The sequence below is a fragment of the Siphateles boraxobius genome, unplaced genomic scaffold (assembly GCF_051911475.1).
Source record: "Siphateles boraxobius isolate OS27281-9 unplaced genomic scaffold, OSU_SipBor_1 77, whole genome shotgun sequence".
In the NCBI taxonomy this organism is placed as follows: domain Eukaryota; kingdom Metazoa; phylum Chordata; class Actinopteri; order Cypriniformes; family Leuciscidae; genus Siphateles; species Siphateles boraxobius.
The window spans coordinates 19,659,748-19,683,602 of NW_027509205.1; the positions used below are offsets into that span (position 1 = coordinate 19,659,748).

Below are 23,855 nucleotides of genomic sequence, written 5' to 3' on the forward strand. Positions count from 1 at the left end.
TATGTAAACGTGCTGCACGCTTTTACTTATTATCCATAGCACTTTCAAAGCATGGTTCTTTATGGAACCTTATAAAAAGGTTCTATTTAGCACCAAAAAGATTTCTGCTATTGTTACAAGCCGAAGAACCCCAATTTGATACTGTTTAGAATAATTTTTCTTAAGAGTGAGGAGTTTAACAAATACTGTGATATATAGGCCTACTTCACTTTATCTGACTTTTCCATTTCAGCATATAAAGGGTTCTTCAGGATGATACAGTTCTAAATATAACTTTATACGTCTTAAGGACCTTTAAAGAACCATCTTTTTTTAGTGTTGTGATGTCAGTGCAGGTCTCGCAGCGGCTGAGGAAGGTTTGATAGGTTTTCTCTGTCATATCACAGCAAACAGTCCTACTCCACATCCAGTAACCAGATTAAGACTGTCAGAGGATTGTGAAAGCACTTTCATTTCCACACATTCAAAGCAAAAGCTTTACCACCTGCCAAACAGTTCATGTACCTCTAAAAAGGCTCTTCTTTAAATGATTCATAAAAAAGTACTAGTTTACCTCTTCAACTTCTATTCACATTTCAACAATTTATTGTACTGAATTGCCATTCCTCAGTGAACAACGGTATCATTTCTGATCAAAGATAAAAAGCGAAAGTGAAAAAAAAGTTAAAGGTTAGTTTAAGTTTACTGTAAAACTAAAAAGAAAAAAAAATCAAAAACTAATAACTGATAAACATGCATTTTCTTTCTCGACTGTTTTCCGACTATGTTTGCTAGGATACTCACCAAGACGGGCATGTTGACAATTTTTGTGTGAATTTGAATATTCAAGCGCAAGACTTAAGAGAACTCAATATTTTCGTATAACATTTACATCTGCTGCAGGAGATATACAAATATTCTAAGTGAGAGCGTTCTGAGGCTGAGAACATGTTTACAACATCTTCTCCTGCATTTCATTCCCATAATTAATTTCTCCCGGGACAAAGCATCCAAATCTACCATAGTCCTATCACAGTTACTAGTGTGCAATAAATTGTCTTTTAGCTTGGACTCCTGAAAAACTAAAGCTTAAAATCTTTTTCTCGCCACAAATAAGAATTTACCGATGTATTTCTTGAAATTTTTCAAAAGGTACAGCACTCTTTTATCCAAAAATGAAAATTTAGATACACAGAATTTAAATATTCTATTCACCCAATTCAGACCTGGATGAGTAGCAAGTTTCACATCAACATGTATATTTTTTTTTTTATTGAATGCCGTGATGCTTCAGTCTCTTTCGAGCTTCTTAGTTTCTCACAAGACTTGAAATAGAGCACAAGTCATATGGAGAATACTCTTATGATACTATTATGATGATTAGTTGTCCATTTTGGAGCATAGCAACACTGCCGACTTTTTGTCGTTTTTCCTTTTGTCTTCTGTCGAAGACAGAAAATTACATTGTTTTCAAATGAGCATAAATGATTGAAAGTAAAATGATTTTAGTTTTGGTCTGAATTATTCCTTTAAATAACCTTGCTTTTGACAAAAGAAGTGGTTATCCTAAGAAAATGTATTTACCCACTTCTCTTTATCAGTTTGAAATGACTGAACATTTCATTTTAAATCAATTTTTTTTAAAGAAATGAAATAAACCAAAACAAATACAAATGATAAATAAAAATGTAAACATCCAGTTTGGATGACATTTTTTTTAACCAAAAGCATAACCAAATGATAATAAATTAACCAAACATTAAAGTGTTTGGTTTCTCTACAGATTATAAATTATTTTATGATCTGCACCAAAATAATTATTATTAGGCTGACAAACTAAACTATACCATCCAGACCATCTTACATTTGCATTTATTTATTTAGCATATGCTTTTATCCAAGGCGATTTACAAATGAGAAATACAAGCGATTGATCCTAAAGAGGCATTTAACACAAGAAATGCTAGTAGTAAAAGTTTCAGACATGTGCTATACTTGTAAAAGAAAGTTTAAATCTTCTTATAGCACAAATATATAAGAGAAAAGCCAAGCCAACCATTTATTTCAAGTCTTTTTAATCCCAAAAACCTTTCAGCACAACTTTTCAGAGCCGGTTAGAATTTACTGAACCCTGAGAGAATAAATGCAGACGATCACGGCTGGTCTGTTTGGATAATAATAATATCCTGTCTGCCATCGGACCTCCTCTCAAACACTTCGGTTTCTCTGAACGACATGCTTGGCATATTAAAAACAATGCTTATTCTTGCAGGTGTATGAGAGGAGGAACTGAGCAGGACTCATTGATACAAGACAACTACAAGTATTAGAAATTCATGCATTTATGAGATGTGAGACTTTTCAACATTTTGAATTCAGTAATTAATATTGTTTTTACTTTTGTGACACACGTCTTAATCTTGTGAAATTTTCTTTGAAGTGTAAAGTTCTGTCAAACTACCAATTCATGGAAATGAAAAGCTCCATCGCCAGTCCACCAAGATCATTTACTGAAACAAAATGGCAAAAACATTGTTGTTTAAATCGTTGCATTTGTGATATTAAAGCACATAAGAATGTGGCTGAAGCAGATATTGACGGAAAACTGGACACACTTTATTTAAAAGTGTGTGCACTATAGATATTCTACTAGTCAAGTCAAGTCACCTTCATTTATATAGGTTTTTTAACAATATTGTTTCAAAGCAGCTTTACAGTGATAATAGAAAATTAAAGTAACATAGGTTATTTTGGCTTTGCAGCAGCTCTAGAATAAAGTTATTGTCTAGCTAAAGTTAGTTTCTATTGATTCACTTCCGTTGCAAAGATCATTAGTTATCAACTTAGGGGCCGCTAACACGACACCGTTCTAAAAGAAAACCCTTAATGCGCTCCGGCAGCACGTTTGCACAAAACAGTGCCTGGTGGCTCGAGGACGCAAACCATGAAATAGGTTCAAAGGTACAAGCCTTGAAAATTTTTTGAAAAAAAGGATATCTCTTCGCAAACTTCAAAAAACGCGAACCTGTGAGAATGCTGACAGCGTGCATATGCGTATTACGTGTTTACAGAATTAAGCGCTTATTCTGCGAAGCCACGTGAACCGGAAATATCCCGACAACGTTTTATCTGCACAGAGGAAAAGGGAAGGGAAGGAGGCCTTCACAGGGGAGAGACTAGTTGACACTTTAGGAATGCGTTGTCGTCGTGTCCAGGCGCAGGTCCTTCTTCAGATCCGGATACGGCCTGGATCCGGCGGACTGCGGTAAACCTCGGGATAAACAGAGAGACTAATATTAGCGTAAACGTCATCCTTCTTATGATGTAACAAGTACATCAGGATTTATGGGGAGTGCTCCCGGTTCCGGCTGACCTAATCTATGCAGCCTAACATTGAATTATAGAAGTCTATAATGTGTTATGCTAAGCCAAAGAGATGTGTTTTTAGTCTAGATTTGAACTGACAGACTGTGTCTGCTTCCCGGACAATGTTAGGAAGACAGAAGTTTTGGTGCTAAATAGGAAAAGGATCTACAGCCAGCCGTCGATTCCGATATTCTAGGTATTATCAACTGGCCGGATTTTTGAGATCGCAATAGACGTGAAGGACTATAATGCGTTAAGAGCTCGCTCAAGTACTGGGGAGCTAAACCATTTAGTGCTTTGTAAGTAATCAGCAATATTTTAAAATTTATACGATGTTTAATAGGGAGCCAATGCAGTGTTGACAGAACCGGGCTAAAATGGTCATACTTCCTGGTTCTAGTAAGATCTCTAGCGGCTGCGTTTTGGACTAGCTGTAGTTTATTTATTAAGCGTGCAGGGCAACCACCCATAATAGCATTACTAACTTCAAGTAACTTTGCAACTATATATATACAAACTCTCATTAGAGTATTAGTAGACTGTTTGCTTAATATCTGCTACACTTTATTTTGATGCTTCCTAACACATTCTACTGACTATAAGTAACTTTGCAACTACATGACAACTTATTCTACTAATCGAACCCTAATCCTAACTGAACAGTCTACTAATACTCTAATGAGAGTTAGTTGACATGTAGTTGCAGTGGTAGTCTCAAGTGAACTATCAAAATAAAGTGAAAGACAAATAATTACAAAGAAGCAGCAAGTAACACATTAAATTAAAAGTGAAATTTAGAAGTAAAACATAGAAATAGTATTTTCTATACCCCAATAATCTTCAAAAAGTCATTTTTCACAGCGCATTTATGTGCAATGTGTAATCTGCAACATGCAGAGGTCATTTGGATGAAGTCTTAAAGGCACACTCTAAAAAAAACAGCCTGATTAGCTGTAAGGATCTGAAAGAGGTGTAAAACTGCAGTGTGAAACTAAATTATCACTATAATGCTATAGTGAAGGTTTCTTGCCTCAGATACACTGTAATTGGATTTCAGGGGAATTATTTAACATGCTTCAAAAGTGCGATATGAGTCTTTTGAGTGCGCTTTGAGCACATTATATGAGAAGAAAAACAACTTGAGCGTGATACACTGGCTTGACATTACCATGAAATACAAATTAGATGGGGACAAAAATACCTTTTTTGCAATGTTTTTTCAGGATGCATTACCTGGTGTTGAACTCAGACGCTCATCAGTCTTTGATGAAATAAATCACAGAAGAAAAGTTCATGCGATTTTTCCAAAGGTGCAGTTAGTTAAGAGATCAAAAAATTGTACGGCATGTCCTACCATAAAAGTAGAATCACTGAGGAAACAGATGCAGTATTTTGTACGGCACATTTCTTCATTAGCTGTGCTGACTGGCAAATCATCTTTAATGTTGGAGTTGATGAGGCAGAGACAGTACAGCAAAAACACAAACAGCATCATGAAACCTTACAGAAGACAGCAGCTCAAAACATAGATAAAGCCACTTGGGGACAAACTTCACTGACGAATCACGCAGCACTTTGGAAAGGCTACAATCTTTAACGGCATATCAATAGGCAATTTTTATCACAGCATGTTGAAATCAAATCTATACAGGACAAGGTAGCATGAAGTGTTGAACTAAATAATTGATAACTGGCTCACAAAGTACAATTCAGTGCAGCTTTGGCCCTCCGTGTAACACAATAGACAACACATTCACCCATTAAAACAAACGATAAAGAAACCCTTTTTTCCTGGCCATAAAAAAATAAAAGTTTTTTTTTTTGTAGACATCTCAAGGGTACAAAACTTTGCACTAGGGTCAAAAAACAAGGCTTAACCGTTTTTTATTTTTCAACCAGGCAGATTTTTATTTTTAAAGGCCAGTTATTTCATGGATCCAGGATACTATGCATCCTGATAAAGTTCCCTTGGCCTTTGGAATTAAAATATCCCCACATCATCACATTCCCTTCATCATATCTAGAGATTGGCATGGTTTTATTTCAGTTAGGCTAATAGCTGGTTTGATTTGAATTGAAAGATGATCTTGTGGAAAGTGACCCATGCCAATCTCTAGCTATATATATTTATATATATTTTTTTATTTATTTATATATATATTTTTATTTATATATATATATATATATATACATATATATATACACAGAGCGTAAACAGTAAAATGAAATAGAATAAATCAATAATGAAAAAGTAAAAAATTATAAATATCATAATAAAATATATAATAATGAATATAGTATAAAATGTATAACATTAAACAATAAATAAAAATGTAAACATTACTTGGCATGGACCAGCTATTTTGGACCACCTAATTCTGTTTTTAGTTGACAAAAAAAAAAAAAAAAGGGTTGTTGTTTGATCATTTCTTTTTATAACTTTGGTAATAAGGTTAAATTGTTGAGCTCAACAAAAACAGTGAAAAATGGAATTCAATTATTTACTAATATTTTAGTCATGCTGTAAAAAATAGTCCCAATGATGTCACTTCCTGGATGCCACAATTTTAAGGAATCTTCAGCAAAATTAGCAGCAACAGAGATGTGCATGTCTGACACTGTTAAATGCATGGCAGCTGGTTATTAAAATTAAGTAGTAATTAGGACTTTACAATTAATTTCAATATCAATTCAACAGATCAGCGGTGTATAAAAATGATGTCCCATTTGCAAAATCTTAATTGGTTTATACAATTTAAAAGGTCAAGCTAATGTGGGACAGGCCAAATTCACAATTTTAGGGAGTGTTTAATACTAGCTACTTTCAGCTACTGTTTATTTTACGTTAGATAACATTGCATTTGATATTTAATGAGATTAAATGAGATTTGTACTTGCTGTAGTGTTGTCAAATGTATTAATCTCAATTAATTGATTCTAAAATAAAAGTTTTTGCTTATATTATATATTTGTGTATATATATATATATTATGTGTATATATATATATATATATATATATATATGTGTGTGTGTGTGTATGTAATGTATATATATACATATACATATATATATGTATATATATATATATATATATATATATATATATATATATATATATACACACATTGTCACATTTGTATCTGCTTTGATCTTCTGTTTTCATTCTTAGTCACATGTCTTTTGTTTTCCGCCACTGATTTGTTACCAAGCCTACCGTCATTAGTTCATCTTCATCACCTGTGTCCTGTTAATCACCTTCATCTGTATCACCTGGTTATGTTCATCAGTGTCTGTATTTAGTTTGTTCTGTTCAGTCAGTCTTGGTCAGTTGTTAGTCATACTTAGATGCGTTTAGTGGTAGTGTTCCTGCCCGTCATCCTACCTGTCAGTACCTGTCAGTGTTATTTGAGTAAACTGTTTGAATTGGAGCTTTTGACTTTGAGTCCTTCTTCAACCCGCACAACACCGTGACACACATACACATAAATACTGTGTGTGTATATTTATATATATATATATATATATATATATATATATATATATATATATATATATATACACACACATAACACACACACATACATACATATATATATATATATATATATATATATATATATATATATATATATATATATATACACTGTAGACTACATATATACACAAGTATTATATAAACACAAACTTTTATGTAAGAATTGATTAATCACGATTAGTCGAATTGACAGCACTAACTTGCTGGTTTTGAAAGCTTCAACTTTCTGAAAAGTGCCTTTGAACGCACATAGTGTGTCTCAAACAGGCAACTGACTCTTGCAGGATATGAACCCTAGATTGTTCCAACGGCACTCAAAGCTGTTTTAAAGACACCATTAGGACGGAGGCCAAGGAGGAACGTGCTGGTGTATACGCTCTGAAAACCCTGTTTGAGAGATAGATGGTTTATTGTAATTCTCAGGATTCGGGAACAACAAACCCTCGGAGTTCAATTCCGTCTTTGGTTCAGGTGCGGAGACTAAAACTGCTTCACCAAAAGCATTATTATTTCTTTAAAGCAACAATTACCGTTCTGAATACTGATACTGAAGTCTTGATGAATGTTAATGGTTTTATTACTTTCTTGACTAAAAAACAAACCCAAAGAACCTGTGTGCAGCTCTAATGAGCAGATGAAAAGCATACGTTTTGAGGGTAAATTAAATGATAGTACATTTTTTAAGAGGTTTGAGGCAATTTGTCATTGATTTCATTCAGTTTGTGCTACAGCATCCAAAACCTCAAACCAGAATCGTTGAAAATGTTCCATCAGTTGCATGATGATTGTCCAAAGCCGTTGAAAGGACTTCTGGGTGATGTTGTTCAGCTCCAGGGCTTTATGAAGGTCCCTCTACATTGATGGTGGTGACCGTAGCCATGAAGCAGCGCTGGAACAGCCGGTCCGGATCAGGCGGCTGGTTGTCACAGTCTAGTTTGCCTCTTAGGAAATGCTTGCGGAAACCTTGTGGTCCCGACGGCGCGCTGGCTTGGCTCGGACCCTCCTGTGGACTGGCCCCAGATCCTGAGAAACACAACATCGACAACATTAAACATTTTTCTGGAGAAAATGTGAGTCGTGCTTAACTGATCAAAACCCGCAGGCAAGTATGAGCAAAATCAATAGTGATGATAGTCTACAAGGAAACATTCGAAATTCACTGTAAAACATTGTATGATCAATAAGTTATGACAACATATGTTTTTACATTAAGGACGCCAATTTAAGATTCAACTCATTTTTAGTCAGTTCAAGTCAGTTTAATGTAAATTAATTTGAAATGACTTAAACATCCAAGTTGATTGTACTTAAAATCAACTTATTTATTTTTTTGTTTTTTACAGTGTACAGAAGTACATAAAAATATAGAAATAGTCTGCAAAGAGTGTTACTTGGGTAACCGTTAATATTTACTTTAATATTTACTCCAGATCTGACATAGACCAGACTTTCGCCTGGACCTGATGACAATGCAGTGCTGAAGTGCCAACTAGCCTCTCCCTATAGGATCCCTATACCACTCTACAGATAAAGCGTTATGGAATTTTTGGTTCGCGTACCTACCCGAAGTGATAAAATAAAATTGTGCATCAAAATTTATAGGCAAGACGAGTAGTTTGTTTAGGCATGGTTAGTAGGGAATTACAAACCTGCGCACATATATTCAAACGCACATAACTATAGAATCAATTCTTAATGCGCATGTGAACGCCATCAGCGTCTATCACAGGTTCACATTTAAAGTCTGTTTAGAGAGAACGGTGTCGTCTTAGCGGCCCCTAATTTAATAACAAATGATCATTTCGACAGAAGTGAATCAATAACTTTAGCTGGAAATAACATTATTCAAGAACCACTATAAAACCACCAAATAAATCGCTGTTACCTTAAATTATATGTTTATCTCTGTAAAAAGCTGTTCTGAAACAATCTACATTGTTAAAAGCGCTATATAAATGAGGATGACTTGACTACTGGTGGTCTCAGGGATATTTAGTATTATTTATAAACTATTATAGAATGTTTATATTTTAAAATGTTCAGTTTTTATTCTAAATTTAACTTTTCGTAATGTTTATATGCTTTTTGTAATTTTTAGTAGATTTCAATGTGATATTTGTTTAAAATATAAAAATGTATCTGAGGATTATGATGCATTTGCAAGAGCTTTGAGGATGTTTTTGCACAGCTCTCGTGGGGCACTTTAGAATTGAATAAATATTGTACAGGGTTGAATTGCCTTTCAATATTTATATGCTGAAATACTGTCATGCATACTAACAGGAACTCATTGGTAAGAATATCAAATGTAATACACTGCTTGCATTGACCATCATGCCTCCATGAATTGACTATAATACCTCCATAAAAGAACAGGCATAAATAAGTCTTTCATGTTATTACATGCCTGGGGCTATAGCAAACCCAAAGGCCCCCTTCATATTAAAATCAAATCAAATCTCAAACACAGAGGGAAACAATGAGTAAGCGTATTTTCATACTAAATATTCCAGGCAACAACAGATTAAAAGCATGAATGCATTTATACCAGATATGAGGTCAAAGCAAACAACGTGTGCACATACAGCCTTAAGGAGTTAGGAGTTAAGATGAGAATCATGGAGCTAAACTTCAGTCCATCCGGCCACATGTTTCCCTATTAATGTTTTGCTGGGGTAAGTCCTTTAAAATTCGAATTAATTAATTAATAAAGGACAGAAACCAAAAATAATATATATTTTTGAATATACTGCAAATTTGTTAAATATTAATATTGCAGGCTCTTAATTTTTTTAATTAATATTTTACATCAATTAAAGGATTAGTTCACTTCAGAATTAAAATTACCTGATAATTTTCACACCCCACGACATCCAAGATGTTAACGCCTTTCTTTCTTCAGTCGAAAAGAAAATAAGTTTTAAGGAAAACATTCCAGGATTTTTCTCCCTATAGTGAAATTCAATGGGGTCCCATGGGTTGAAGATCCAAATTGCACTTTCAGTGCAGCTACACGATACCAGCCGAGGAATATTGGTCTTATCTAGCCAAACCATCGGTCATTTTAAAAAACAAACAAAACATTTATATATTTTTTAACCACAAATGCTCGTCTTGCACTAGCTCTGTGATGCGCCGCACATTACGTAATCATGTTAAAGGGTCACGTGTGTTCCAGTTCAAAAATGTAGGGTAGGGTGAAAAACTCCATCTCACTTTCTCCTCCAATTTCAAAATAGACCGCCATCGTTGTTTTACCTTTTATTTATTTTTTTGTAAAGGGCATTTGACTTTGCACGTTCGTTTTGAAAACACTAAGTCTATTTCCGCCAATGTCACTCGTGACCTTTCAACGTGATTATCTAATGTGTGGCCTATCACAGCTAGTGCAAGACGAGCATTTGTGGTTAAAAAGTATATAAATGTAGAAATAATTTTTAGAAAATGATGGATGGTTTGGTTAGATAAGACCCTTTTTCCTCGGCTGGGATCGTGTGGTCCTCAACTGGGGCGTTCAGAGAACAACGGGGGGCGTTGTAAGCAAGACTTTTGAAAGGGGGGCGTTCAGGTGTTCACTAGTTTACACCAAAGATCCAGGCAAGACAAGATTAAACATGTAATTACTAGCAAAATAATTGGCTACAACATTCTAAAATCTGCCAGTTTAATGCGACATGTAAGCTATGTATCGTTTCTTTTACAAAAACTATTATTTTTCCATTCATAGACCAGCGCTCAAGCACTGACTAGAATCCAGCGCTGGCAAGATTCAGCATTCACATGCTCAAAAATGTTTTTCGCGCTGACAACAATCCGGTGGTGGCTAGAATCCAGTGCTGACTAATCACTTCTTCAAACTTCTTCAAACTATCTGGTTCGGCTTTCTCAAGACAACTTAAAGTTGAACGCACATTAAAAGCTAACAGTCGGCAGTACAACAGCGCTAGTTCGTCGGCATCGGCTTGGTGTGTTCCTGCCTTAAATCTACACGCAGCGGAGGAATGGAAAGTTGACAAGCCATTAAAAAAGTATTGACTTAAGAACCACTTATATATTTTCAAATATTTTCAATAAATCATGTTCCTTTCAGCAGGGGCGAAACTACCCAGTGTTAGAGGGGTATGCAGCAACAATTTTGGCGTCCGCCAATAAATATATACATATACTATTAACAATGTTAACAAATAATAAAAAGTTACAGAATAAACAGTTACAAACATACACATACATATATATGCACATAGCACAGATCTTTAAAGAGAGAAGGAAATGTGACCCTAATTACAGCTTGCATGTCACCCAACAGATGTAACTATAGCCTGTATGTCTGACAGCACAGCTAACATGAACAGCTAACGTTAATGGTAAAACTAAATCTAGTTGTTTCCATGATAAACCAGCCTTATGGGATAAGTAATGTTTTCTAGCTTCTAGTCATTTATTGTGCATGCTACCTTATATTTACCAGTTATTATTTTACTTTAATACAATTGAGATATGTCATGCATGGGATTGGTACCATAGGGTTTAACCAAAATCTAAATATAGATATCAGCAATATTATTTTGCATTAAGTTAGCAAACACTTGCCAGTCTGATAAAAAAAAAAAACTTGCCAGTCTGTTAACATTAATATTTGCAAGCCTCCAAGTTTGGTAGCAAATCTATGCATGATTCCATCGTAAACCAGAGATATTGCATTAGTTGTTTTCAAGATTCTTGTCATTTATTGTACATGGTACCTTATATTTTAAGTTTTCAGCTCAGCAACCTCGGTTTTGCATATTCTAAGCTAGCTAGCTACATATTCTGGCTGCTACATTCCCCAGTGTTAGCAAACGTTAGTCTGTTAATATATTTGCAAGCCTCCTCCAAGCACAGACGTCATACTTTAAATCCTACCTGTTGCCTTTCACCATCCACTTATTTAGCTGCTGTCGCATCCCTTGACATGCCATCTCATTTTCCCTCTTTCTTTTTCTATTTTTAGCCCTCGACAGCTTTTTAGCTTTATTCATCTCTTTCGAGTTTCAACGATAACTGAAAACTCACTCAGCGCTCACGCGCCCGCTCGCGATATTACCCTTCTATGTCAAAATAAATTTTATGATTCTATAAATTCTCTAGCCTGTTAGTCCTCTAAAATGTATATAACTTTTTTTATATATAACTTATATAACTTTATATAAATTTATGTAACTTATATAAATTAGATTTTTTTTAACCATTGCTTTGGCGCACTCATGATGCGGCGCATTCCCACTTTTTGCGCCACTGCCTTTCAGTCGCTCACGTTCGACTGATTGGGATCACGCTTAGGGAGTCTGTCATCTTCAAGTTTTGTTAAAACGAGCCAATGCACATTGGCGTGCGAGAATTGCATCACACGCTCCGCCCAACAGCGCGGGTATACGGAAATGGATGCATGCACCAGTTGTCTTTCGCTTCGGAGCTGATCCGTCTTCATGTCGATGTCTTTGAAGAGTGTTGTTCTATACAACGAGCGAGTGTGTCGGTGTTCTTCTGGAAGACTCTCCCAGTGCTAGTGGTTCTACAGCGAGAGTGCAGCGGTGATCGTGAGCTTCTGAGCTCTCAACTGCTGTTTTAACAGCATCAAAACTCTCTGTTTGTGTGTGTTGACGGTTGGTTAGAGGGCGAAGAAGTGAGTGCTTTCTCTGTTTCAGTTCACTCTTCAGTGTTACCGCGGTCATTACCCTGTGTGCTCCGGCACTGGTGACGGGTCCCATTTCCTGAAAGAGCAAGACGGGTGCGTTTGCATCTTTTTCAAGATGCCATTCCATCTTTGAGTTTCTGGGTGCTCACTTCTCTTTCACACCGCAGCCGGTGGAGCTCCCCGATGAGCGCGCTGGTCCCTCTGTAGTGGACCGACCAGCCGTTTCGTTCGGGGCCCCTCCACAGGACAGGATTTCCATCACAGCATCGGAGGGTGAGCTGGGCTCTGAAGATGATGACTCGGCTGTGCTGCCTCCCTCTGGGAGAGTAGCATTGCCCAAGCCAGATCCAGAGATGGCAGCTATGTGAAAAGGGCCGCCGAGGCAGTCTGGCTCAAATGGAACCCTCTACCCTGTCCCGAACCGTCTTGGTTGGATGATTGGTTTCTTGGGGCGGGCCAGCCTGGTTCTCAGCCCACCGCCCCAGTACCATTCTGCCCTGAAGTGCACGAGGAGCTTACGTGGGCATGGACGGCACCTTTCTTTGCTAGAAACCTCCTAAGTATCTCCTCCCCCCTCACTACCCTTGACGGAGGAGCGGCGAAGGGTTAAGAGGATATCCCTCCAGTGGAGCGGTCTGTCAGGATGCAACGGTTTCCGGCGACCGCGGAAGGGGGATCCTCGTCTCCCCTCTAAGGCCTGTAAGTTCTCGTACGTCGGAGACGTACAAGGTTTACGTCTCCGACCTGTAAGTTCGGCCTGTAAGTTCTCGTCCTCGTTACGGACAAGGCTTACAAAGCCTGTGGGCAAGTCGCTTATGCCATCATTCAAAGTAAAACAAATGCAAAGTAAATAAAATAAAATTAGAACAGTGCCAGAGGACAAGAAAAAATATTACAAACAACAGAAAAAGGATGCTACGCTAATCCAGCCTTTTTGCACATTTTCGGTTATCCAGGAGTGACTCCAAGATGGCGACAGCCAGCTCCGCCCACTTTAGGCTTCCAAAAATCCTCTTCAGAAAACTATGGGTGACGTCACGAACACTATGTCCATATTTTTTTACACTCTATGCTTTTCAACATACCTTTTAATGTTAATGCACATTTTTTCATGCTATAACTTGTATTAAAGTGGAAGAAAAGACCCGATCCACGCTGCTGCTTGAATTGAAGTGCTACAGTGATCTGTCACGTCACATTGAAGAGCATCAAAAACGCCATTTATTGTTTGAACTTCCTGATATAATGGATAGGATTTGAAAGGTGAAACTTTGTTTCTTATCAGAAGTTACAAAGCTCTTTGTGATTATTGGTTGGGAGGTGCTACAAATAATATTTGCTGTAGGGAAAATCTGCGGACCTGACAACCATTCATAGGGTCAAATAGAGCCTGCTTTAACAACGCTATTTTAAAGAAATGTTATTACCGATTTAACTTTGACACATTTTTTCACTCCCCTTTTGACTGACAGGATATAATCTGCTATTTTTAAACTATTATATAAATATAATATTCATTTAATCTGAATGCCAGGACAAAACAATGATTATGTGACAAATGCATACTGATTAACAGTTTCACAAAACAATAGTTTAACTTTTTTTTGTTATCTTCTTTGTATGAATCCCTTCCGCTTGTATTGTTCTCATTTGTAAGACTCTTTGCATAAAAGCACCTGCTAAACAGAAGAAAGGTAAATGTTGTACTGTTTTTGCAGTCAGGTTAACCCTGTAAAGACTGATATAGGAGATAATAGTCAGAAAAAAAATTGAAATGGAAGAGTTTATTGAAACTTTAGAGAAAATGTTTCTTTTTTCAAATTTCCATGTTTTTTGTTGAGTATTTGATATATAAAAGCTTTAATGGCTATGGAAAAAACACCAGTTTAATTCAGAGGCTCAAACTGAGCAAAAATATGCAATTTATAACAGTATAGGAGACTACATCCATTAAATGGATATAAATATCAGTCGTCAATTTATATGTCCTAATAATATGTCTTAATAAGATGATATTTAAATGCACAGTTTTATGGTAAAAGCTCTATAGTTTTTATTGAAGGGCAAAACATTTAAAGCAATTCAACAGTAATGATTGTCAAATATGATCCATCAGGCTTTTGAGGAATGTTTATTTGTCACTCATATTCGAACATGATTTTTCAAATACATGATGTATGGATAATCATTTAAACCTAAGCTGCTTCAGTCCAGTAAGTGTTCATCTTGAAATATTAATAACAATTTAAAAGTTATGTTCAGTATATAAAAATCTCAAAATCAAAAAATTTACACAGCAAAAAAACGAACTGGAGATGGATGTTTTTACAAATCACACTAAAAGGCCTTTTACTTACAAAAAAAGGACGACAGAAGGCATGTACATTGTTCATGTGCAACAGGTTTTTCAGCAAACTTTTGATCATGTTGATAATTCAGAAGCCTTAGAAACTTGTGTATCAAATATTAATCTTATTTTCTCTGTCACGTATTTTCCTCTGTATAGTGTTACATAAAGACTCCTGCTAGATCACAATTGATCTCTCTGCAGTACAGACACATCTGCAGTACAGACACTCACAAATGAGTAAAGGGACCTTCTTTTATGTTCACTGTAACTTTAATCTTTATTTATTTGAGTTTAACAGTGAATCTTGCAAAAGAAATACTTCGCTGCATTGAAACCTTGTTTTAGAAATATTGGAAAAATGCAACAAATGCACAGGTTGAACCAAATGAAAGGTTCTTTTTTGCTTTATGAGAGAACGTAACATGCCTAAAAAGTGGGAAACGATAAGGGGATTTTAAAAAGAATAGTTTTTTTTACTTTTTTTAACTTTAAGTCCCTTAAAAACGAGACCTTAACGAGATTAAAAGAGAGACCTTGCCAAAAAAGCAGTCTAAAACATTAGACAAATAAACAAAAAGAACAAATCTGACGAACTTAACATTAAAAGATCTTCCCAGTCTGTCAGTAACTCTCTGTTTAGTTCCTGTCTCTATGAAGCCCCTCCTTCTGAAAAGCACACTGTGCTCTGATTGGTTGGCTGGATCAGTGTGTTGTGATTGGTCAAGCGCTTCGAGTGTTTTTGGGAAATGTCCCGTCCCTTACTGTAACCACGAGTTTCAACACACTACTAACTAACTCAACCAGGCCCCGCCCCTTTATTCTGCGTATTAATTATTTAAATGAGGAATATTGTGACATGTTCGTTCCTGGAAGAAAACTCAAGACTACAATGGAGGTGTTTCAGGGAGTTCAGAAACAGTGACACTGATTTAGAGAATAACTCCTGCTGGAGGGACTTTGTTACTTTGCATAGCTTTTTCATGATCAAACAGCAGCATTACACACTAAAGAAAGATGAACGTACAAAATCACAATAGATCCTCTTTAACTAATACTGAAGAATCAAAGCCCATGATGTATCAGAAACATAATATAAGTGGTGATTTTGTCTGTATGTTATGGAGACAGAAGAAAAGAGAGATGCGAGACAGAATTGATCTGTGTAGATTACTGATAAAAGGAATGTAATTCTTCAAAACACTGACAAATCAAAAGTGGCATGTATACATGTATTCATTCTGACGAGGTGATGAGATCATTCTCTAAAAGGAAACAGAGGAAAACTCATAACCCAGACACCATATTTTAGTTAACATTTTTGAATCTGTTTTATGCTGAAAATAAAAAGTCATTGATGGGGTCTCAGTAAAATAATATAAATTGATGATTTGGGTCTTCTTGCAGAATTTGAGCAAGACTACAAAGAAAACACAAGAAGCTAAAGGCCATGGGAAGATGACATGACACTGCAGTTATTAGTAAGTGTCACAGACAAAACGGTGCGAGAATGAAGAGGATAAATTATCAGACTGTCCTCTTTTTCCATCTGAATGAGGGATTGTTTACAGTGGTTTTCGTAGGTTTAGAATTTCTAATGTTCAATGTGGTTTCTTATTTGTCTAAGTCAACACAGTACACACCAAAATCTGTATATGTGGCTCAGTCCCTCCTTCAATGCAAATCTGTTGGGCTTTTTAATTGTCCACCTGACAAAAACATGTCTGTACAATTTGAGGTATCATGCATTTATGACATTCGATGAAGGATGGGTTGCACGCCATGCAGTTTAATTTTGACTTGCCTTAGCAATCAATGCAGACACTCTAGCTTAGAAAAATGCATTGATCTCTTTGTGATTTGGCACAAGGGAAAAGTACTTTTATTTCACCACACCTCTCTTATTATCACAATATAACTATAAAGAAGGCTTTTGGAACCCTAGGGTTCTTGGCTGAATTTTAAAGAACACTTTATCCCAAAAAGGTTCTATATACACTTACAAATAAAGATTCCAAAAGGGGGTTTTCCACGCGATGTCATTGAACACGTGTCAAACTCAGCTTCTGTAGAGGGCAACAACTCCACTTTCAGACAAACTCGTAAACTTCCCCAAGCACTTCCCTGCCGCCACTTTGAAGTGTGTTCAACTTCGTCAAGTGGACGAGAGAAGTTTATTTGGATAGACCCTCTTGACCCCTCGATTTTGACAGAGGGAGTGAGTCTATTCAATATGTACACTTCAGGCAGATCCACAGACTACAGTGCACCATGACTGTGGTCTGTTGTATAGGACTAGATATTGATATCCCTCAATACATGCATACTTGAGGCACCGATTGGACTCCGTGGGATGGTCAAATGAGTGATGTCACCCTTTGGGTTATCAAGTGGGCGCCCTCCTTCTTTTGTGTTTCGCTGATAGGCCCACGACACCTCCAGAGGGTTCAGCAGTGAATCCCAGGATCCTAGGTTCACTCCCTAGGAGCCATCAATTCATTTGAAGGCCCAGACGGAGTCCTTTCTCGTCATCCACAGCCAATGGCTTCCCTTTTCAGCAGCCCTGGAGAGGTCTTTGACTGCCTGCCAGTGGGCCTTCCCTCGCACTCCCATCTCCCTGAGTAGCCTGGATGTTGAGGTGGCTACGAACCCTCTGCAGCCTACTTCCACTGGGCGTATGTTCACTTTCCAGCCTTGTTGTTGCAGATCGGCTGCAAGTTCAGCGTACCTCAGCCTTTTCCTTTCATAAGCCTCATCCACTGCACCCTCCCAGGGCATGGTGAGCTCGATGATGTAAACAAGCTTGAGTGAGGTTGACCACAGAACAAGGTCTGGTCGCTGGTTTGTAGCTGCGATCTCAGCTGGGAAGCAGAGTTTCTTGCCCAAGTCTGCCAAGCAGCTTCCAGTCTCGTGCTCACCCCAGCTGACCAGTGTCTGGTCTTGTGGCGGTGAGGCTGGCTTGACCCTAGCCCTCTTGAACAAATGGTATCAGCTGCCCCCGGGATGACGGGAGAAGAAGGGCATTCACACTTGCCCGTCGATTTTCTAGCACCGCTGCAAGATTCTTTAGCACCTGATTGTGCCGCCAGGTATAACGACCTTGGGTGAGGCTTGCATCCCACTAAGATGTGCTTCAGTGTTGCTGGATTGGGACATAGAGGGCACGTGGGGTCTTTGGCGTACCACTGGCTTAGGTTAGCAGGGGAAGGCAGGGCATCGTAGGCAGCCCTGATTGTAAAACTTGCCCTGAATGCCTCCATCTCCCACAACTCTTTCCAGGAGATCTTCCTCTTCTCCACTCCTTTCCATGCCATCCACTGCCCTTGTTTTGCCTGCACCACAGCTTGGGCGCGCCTTCCTGCTTCCTCCTCTCGACGTATCTCCTGAACCACCAGCTTGCGTCTCTGAGATTTAGAGGCCTTGCTCCACGCTGGTGTACTGACCCCGAGGCCTAGACCACTCCTCCCCTCCTGCACTCGGCCCACGATGTCCTTGTGTCTGAGTGCTGCCTTTGCCTGCTCAGTAGCAGTGGGGTCCACTTCCTCCCGGTTGGCAGGATGGGGGCCGCTTGGGCTACAAATGGATCCCTCGAATCCAGCAGCATCATCTCCAGTCTGACTTTGGCACACTTGTACTCCTCTGTCAGACTGGAAATGGGCAGTTGTAACATCCCCTTGCCATAAAGCCCAATTCTGCTGAGGCACCTGGGAAGGCCAAGCCACATCCTTATATATGAGCTGACCAGTCTCTCCAGCTTCTCCACCTTTGAGAGCGGGTCTTCATAAAGAGTTAGCGGCCACAGGAGACGTGGAAGTAGTCCATACGGCATGCACCAGAGCTTGAGCTTGCCAGGAAGCATGGTTTTGTCGATGCTCTCCAGGCCGGTGGCTACCTCCCTCCTGAGCTGCTCTACTTGCTCTTTGCCTTTGAGGGAGGCATCATACCAACGACCTTGGCTTTTCACTGGCTTCTCGGAAACCGTTGGAATGGGATCCTCACCAATGTGAAACCGGTGGTCTGACAGCTTTCCCTTGATAATTGAGATGCTTCTGGACTTGCTCGGCTTGATTTTCATGCGAGCCCGCTCAATGTTTTCCTGGAGCTTTCTTAGTAGCCACACAGTGAAAACCTTAGTCGTGGTGAGCCGTTTGCAGATCGCAAATAATTTACCCCCACCCCACAAATCTAGTGTATAATATGAGAGTTATTTTGAAATCAATTTCCTAATACTTGTAGCTACACTCTCAGAAAAATGGTACAAAAGCTGTCAGTGCATGGGCGATACCCTAAATCTTCAAATATGTACTAAAATGTACACTTTTGGTACCAATATGTACCTTTGAGGTACTAATATGCACTCTTTAAGGTTCCATATAGAACCTTTTCTTATAAGAGTTTATAATTATATTTAGGCTAATGTATGATAGTTTATATGTCTTAATTAGGTGGACCAACTGCAATTCCCAACATTTGAGACGTGTCTCATCTGACTCATGAAAACGAAGATAATGAATGACGTTCTATGTTTGTTGTATTTCTCTTGTCATGAGTTATTGGCAATTCAAACAATTGTTGAACAAAAGAAAACACAAGGACACATGCACACTTATGATCTGTCAGCAGTATATTGAATAATTTCCTTTCACAACATGTTCAATGGTAGGTGAACTAAATTCAAAACACATTGTGAATATGATTGTTAGGATCCAGAACTTTCTCTTTTGTTTTTCATCAATTGCATCTCTGAATCTTTGTCTATTGTATATGAATTCTATATTTTTTTGCGGACACCACTTAGACGGCCAGCCATTGAGTGAGCACAGTCTACTAAGTATCTCATCACTCCGGCGAACAGGAAGGGGGACAGAGCAAATTATAGTGCCTGACATCGTACTTGCTTACTTGAAAACGAGCTTACAGACGCAGACCAGCAGCAAGGAGCAATCGATAAAATGTAATTTATTCCTGTGATGCAAAGCAGAATTTTCAGCATCATTACTCCAGTCTTCAGTGTCATTTCTTATTATTATTAATGTTAAACACAGTTGTGCCGCTGCTTAATATTTTTTTTGAAACTGTGATTAAATTTTTTTTTAAAAATCCAGGATTTTTTTTTTTGAGGATTCTTTGATGAATAGAAAGTTAAGAGAACAGCATTTATTATATATTTTATATTCTATATATATATATATATATATATATATATATATATATATTTGTAATATTTGTTAATTTCATAAATATCTTTACTGTATTTTATGATCAATTTAAATCTTTACTACCCCAAACATTTGAATGCCCGTGTATCATGACCACCACCCCTCAAAAAAAATAACAAAAGTAAAGAAGAAAAAGAAAAAAACCCGCTAAACTGGTATTCAACATTGATAAGAGGAAATTAACTTAGAATGATTTCTGAAGGATCATGTGACACTGAAGGCTGGAGTAATGATGCTGAAAATTCAGCTTTGAAATTATATTATATTATTATATTTTAAAATATATTACAACAATAACCAGTTAATTTAAATTGTAATACTATTTCACAGTTTTACTGTTTTTACTGTATTTTTGATCAAATAAATGCAGCATTAGTGAACAGAAGAGACCTTCTAATGTGTTGTTACTGATCACTATAGAAGATGGTAAATTACATGCTTCACAGCATTGTCGTGATCTATTATTGGACTCTCTTCATTTTTAGCTCTCTTAATTTGTGTAGTTATTATGAGTAAACACTTAATTTTAGCAAGTAGAGAAAGTAGTGTTCTCATAATGAGTTAACAGGAGTAATTATAACCCTTCAGGTCTTTAGAGAATATTACCGCTCAACACAAAGAGCTGAATGTTTTCCGAATGTCTCATTAAACCTCTCTTCTCTGAATCATTTAATTTCCAGATCTCGACCCTCCTGCTCATTAAGCCTTCTAGTGGATATTGTTTATATAGACCTGCATTACGTGCACAGATTCTGAGCTCTTTATCTTGGTGCTGAACCAGTCAGAAACACACAATAATAAATAAAAAAAAATATTTTTTTTGCATTGTGACATTTTCATGAAAGCACTCAAAGAAGGTGTATACAATTTCATTAACTAAAACTTAAATTATCATCTACTTAATGGTATGTTAAGAAATCTATAATGTAACTGATGTTCTTAATAAAAGTTATGGTGAAGTGTTACCTTAAAATGATACTTCACAGCCGCAGGTCCTCGAGTCTTGTTGGATTTAATGACAAACAAACTAGATGGGATTTAATCAACTCAAACTGGAGGCTTATTTGGGTTAATGTTCTTAATTGTCATGAATATAAATCACAATAATAAAATTCATTAAAAAAAACAGTAATTTTTCTGCAAAAACAATATTTATTTTGGGGTGAAATATGATAGTATAGCATCGGTTTTCCTATTTCAAAACAATTAATAATAATAATTTATGTGTGTGTGTGTGTGTGTGTGTGTGTATGAGTGTGTGTGTGTTGTGTTTTATTTTAATTATATTTTTTTTCATTTTCATTGGTTCTCTCTTGTTTTTGCATTTCTTTTCATAATTTCTTTGTATGCCAGCCTGGCCAAAATGCCGGCACAATTTGGCATGTTTCATTGCGTCACCACAAATAAAACAAGCTTACAAAAACACTTTTTTAATAATATTTGAAAAAAAGGCGAAGATGTCAATTTTCTTAGGCTGGACATCACTCCTGTCCACCACTGTATGTACAGGTGAAACTCAAAAAATTTGAATATCATGCAAAACTTCATGTATTTCAGTAATTCAGATTTAAAGTTGAAACTAATATATTTAGTATATATAACTATATATATGCATGATTATACTTTTCAGAGGGCCGACATTTCTGTATTTAAAATCCTTTTTTTTATTGATTTCATGTAATATTCTAATTTTTGGAGATTTTGAATTTGGGGTTTTCATAAGCCATAATCATCAAAATTATAACTTTTGCATGATATTCAAATTTTTTGAGTTTCACCTGTATCTATATTTGTGAAGTTTGAGTTTCATGTGTGCGAGGCACTAGATTTCTTATAGGAAAAATCAACATAATTTTCTGCTGATGCAACCAAGGCAGCATGCATTGCAATTAAACTGCAAGTATCATGCTGTCTTTAAGTCAGAGAAAAGGGATATTACGTAATGTTCATGTCTGGTCTGAAAACCCCCTCCAGTTGTTCTTTTCAACCACTTCAACATTAGGCTATACCTTCTTGAGAAAGCTACCTGATTATGCAAATACTAGTTCCCTTTCGAGGGAACTCAACACTGCGTCGAGAATCGACACTTTGGGGACGCTCCCTTAGCGTTGGCCTCTGAAGTAAGAATTAAACTAATCCAATCCTGATTGGTGTTGCGTCGTGATGTAACATGTGACGGCATAACCGGATGCATAAAAGTGACGCTGACACACACACACATCAGCTTTAGCTCTTCAGCAAGCGCTCTCTGTGAAACTGTCTGTCTTATTTGGTGTTGTTTGTCTGTGCAAAGCTCTGTATTATGGCGAGTGAACAATACACTAAGTCTGTGCACCCCTGCCCAAGATAATATATATGCCACGGGTGGGGACACACATCAGCTGTGTGTGTGTGTATTGTTTAGGGGCGCAGCACGCACTGTCAGCTCTCGAGAGGGCTGCCTGTGCACACTGTGAAGCACTTCCTATTAGAGTGCTGCGCTCCCGCTTGGCTATATTATTTCCTGATGATGGCCAGGCGTCCATTGAGGCGGCGCGACGGCTTAGATCGTGGAGATCGCAGAAGGATCTCGCGGATGAGAACGAGACTGCTGAGGCACCTTTTCTCTCATCATCCGCAGATTCTATGACACTCGTTCACGACGCAGAAGCCCGCGATGCGGCTTCTTCTGCCCGTGACGAGTGCCCAGTGCTCGAGCTATCTGTTTATAAGGAAGTAGATGTGCTCAGCATCGGGAACGAGCAACATGAGTCACACTCGCCGGCTTATGTTCCTGCTTATGTAGAGCTCGTGGAGGTTGTGATGCGTGCGGTGGCCAGACTAAATAAATATATAAATAAATATATTTATATATATAAAATATATGAGCTGGCCACAAAATAAGCAGGATGATCCCCGTCAAAATGAACTAGACGAGAGATTCCTGCAGCACCGTTCACAACCTCAGAGCCGGGGCTTACTGTTTTTCCCAGATCTTTATAAAAATATAAATATATATGTGTAGATCCTGGGAAAAAACCCATTCTTTAGGTATCTCACCACATTCATTATATGTTTATTCGAATGTGGTGGGTGCGAGAGAGTCGGGTTATGGCAAGTTGCCTCAGATGGAGGAAGCTTTAGCGTGCTATCTTTCTCCTGATCCGGCATCTTCACTTTAAGCCCCGGCGCTGCCCAACAAACCGTGCAGGGACACCTCTGCACTGGTTGGCTGGGCTTATATGGTGCAGGAAATCGATGTTGCTCTTCCGCCGTTAAAAACGTTTCGGGACACATCGGTTTCCAGCGAACGCAGGCTGCACTGTCTGCCCCACATTTTTGCGGCCAGGCAGCATTCGCGTTCGCCAATCGAGAATCTTTTTCGGTCCAGCCCTTCCGGAAACCCGCTTCAGGGGGTCGAGAACGAATCCCGATTAATACCCGAAGCCAGGCTCGAGAGCCTGGTTCCTTTGGTAAAACATTTAGAAAAGAAAAGGTCAGGCTGGTGCGTGCCTGCACTCTAGGACGATTTTGCAGGCGTACCAGGCCGATCTTCTTAAAGATCTAAGTGAGGCAAATATTTCCTGTTGGCCGCTCCGCTATCTCCTTCTGGCCTGTTTTCCAACGCTGTCACTAGGGCTGCAACTAACGATTAATTTGACAATCGATTAATCGGACGATTATTTCTTTCGATTAATCGATTAATCGGATAGAAATTAAATTAGATTTTTTTTATTATAACTAAATAAAACCGT

At 37.7% G+C, this 23,855-nt stretch overlaps 1 protein-coding gene across 1 annotated transcript in view; it reads right to left on the reverse strand.

The window, feature by feature from the left end:
* Window positions 1-7,440: 7,440 nt before the first annotated feature.
* The window catches only part of LOC143725827 (protein shisa-like-2A), a 43,373-nt gene continuing 26,958 nt past the window's right edge, over window positions 7,441-23,855 (reverse strand). The window contains exon 3 of the mRNA XM_077218620.1: window positions 7,441-7,904. Within this exon, the coding sequence (XP_077074735.1) occupies window positions 7,720-7,904 (185 nt within the window). The 3' untranslated portion in view covers window positions 7,441-7,719. The remainder of the gene's footprint in view (window positions 7,905-23,855) is intronic.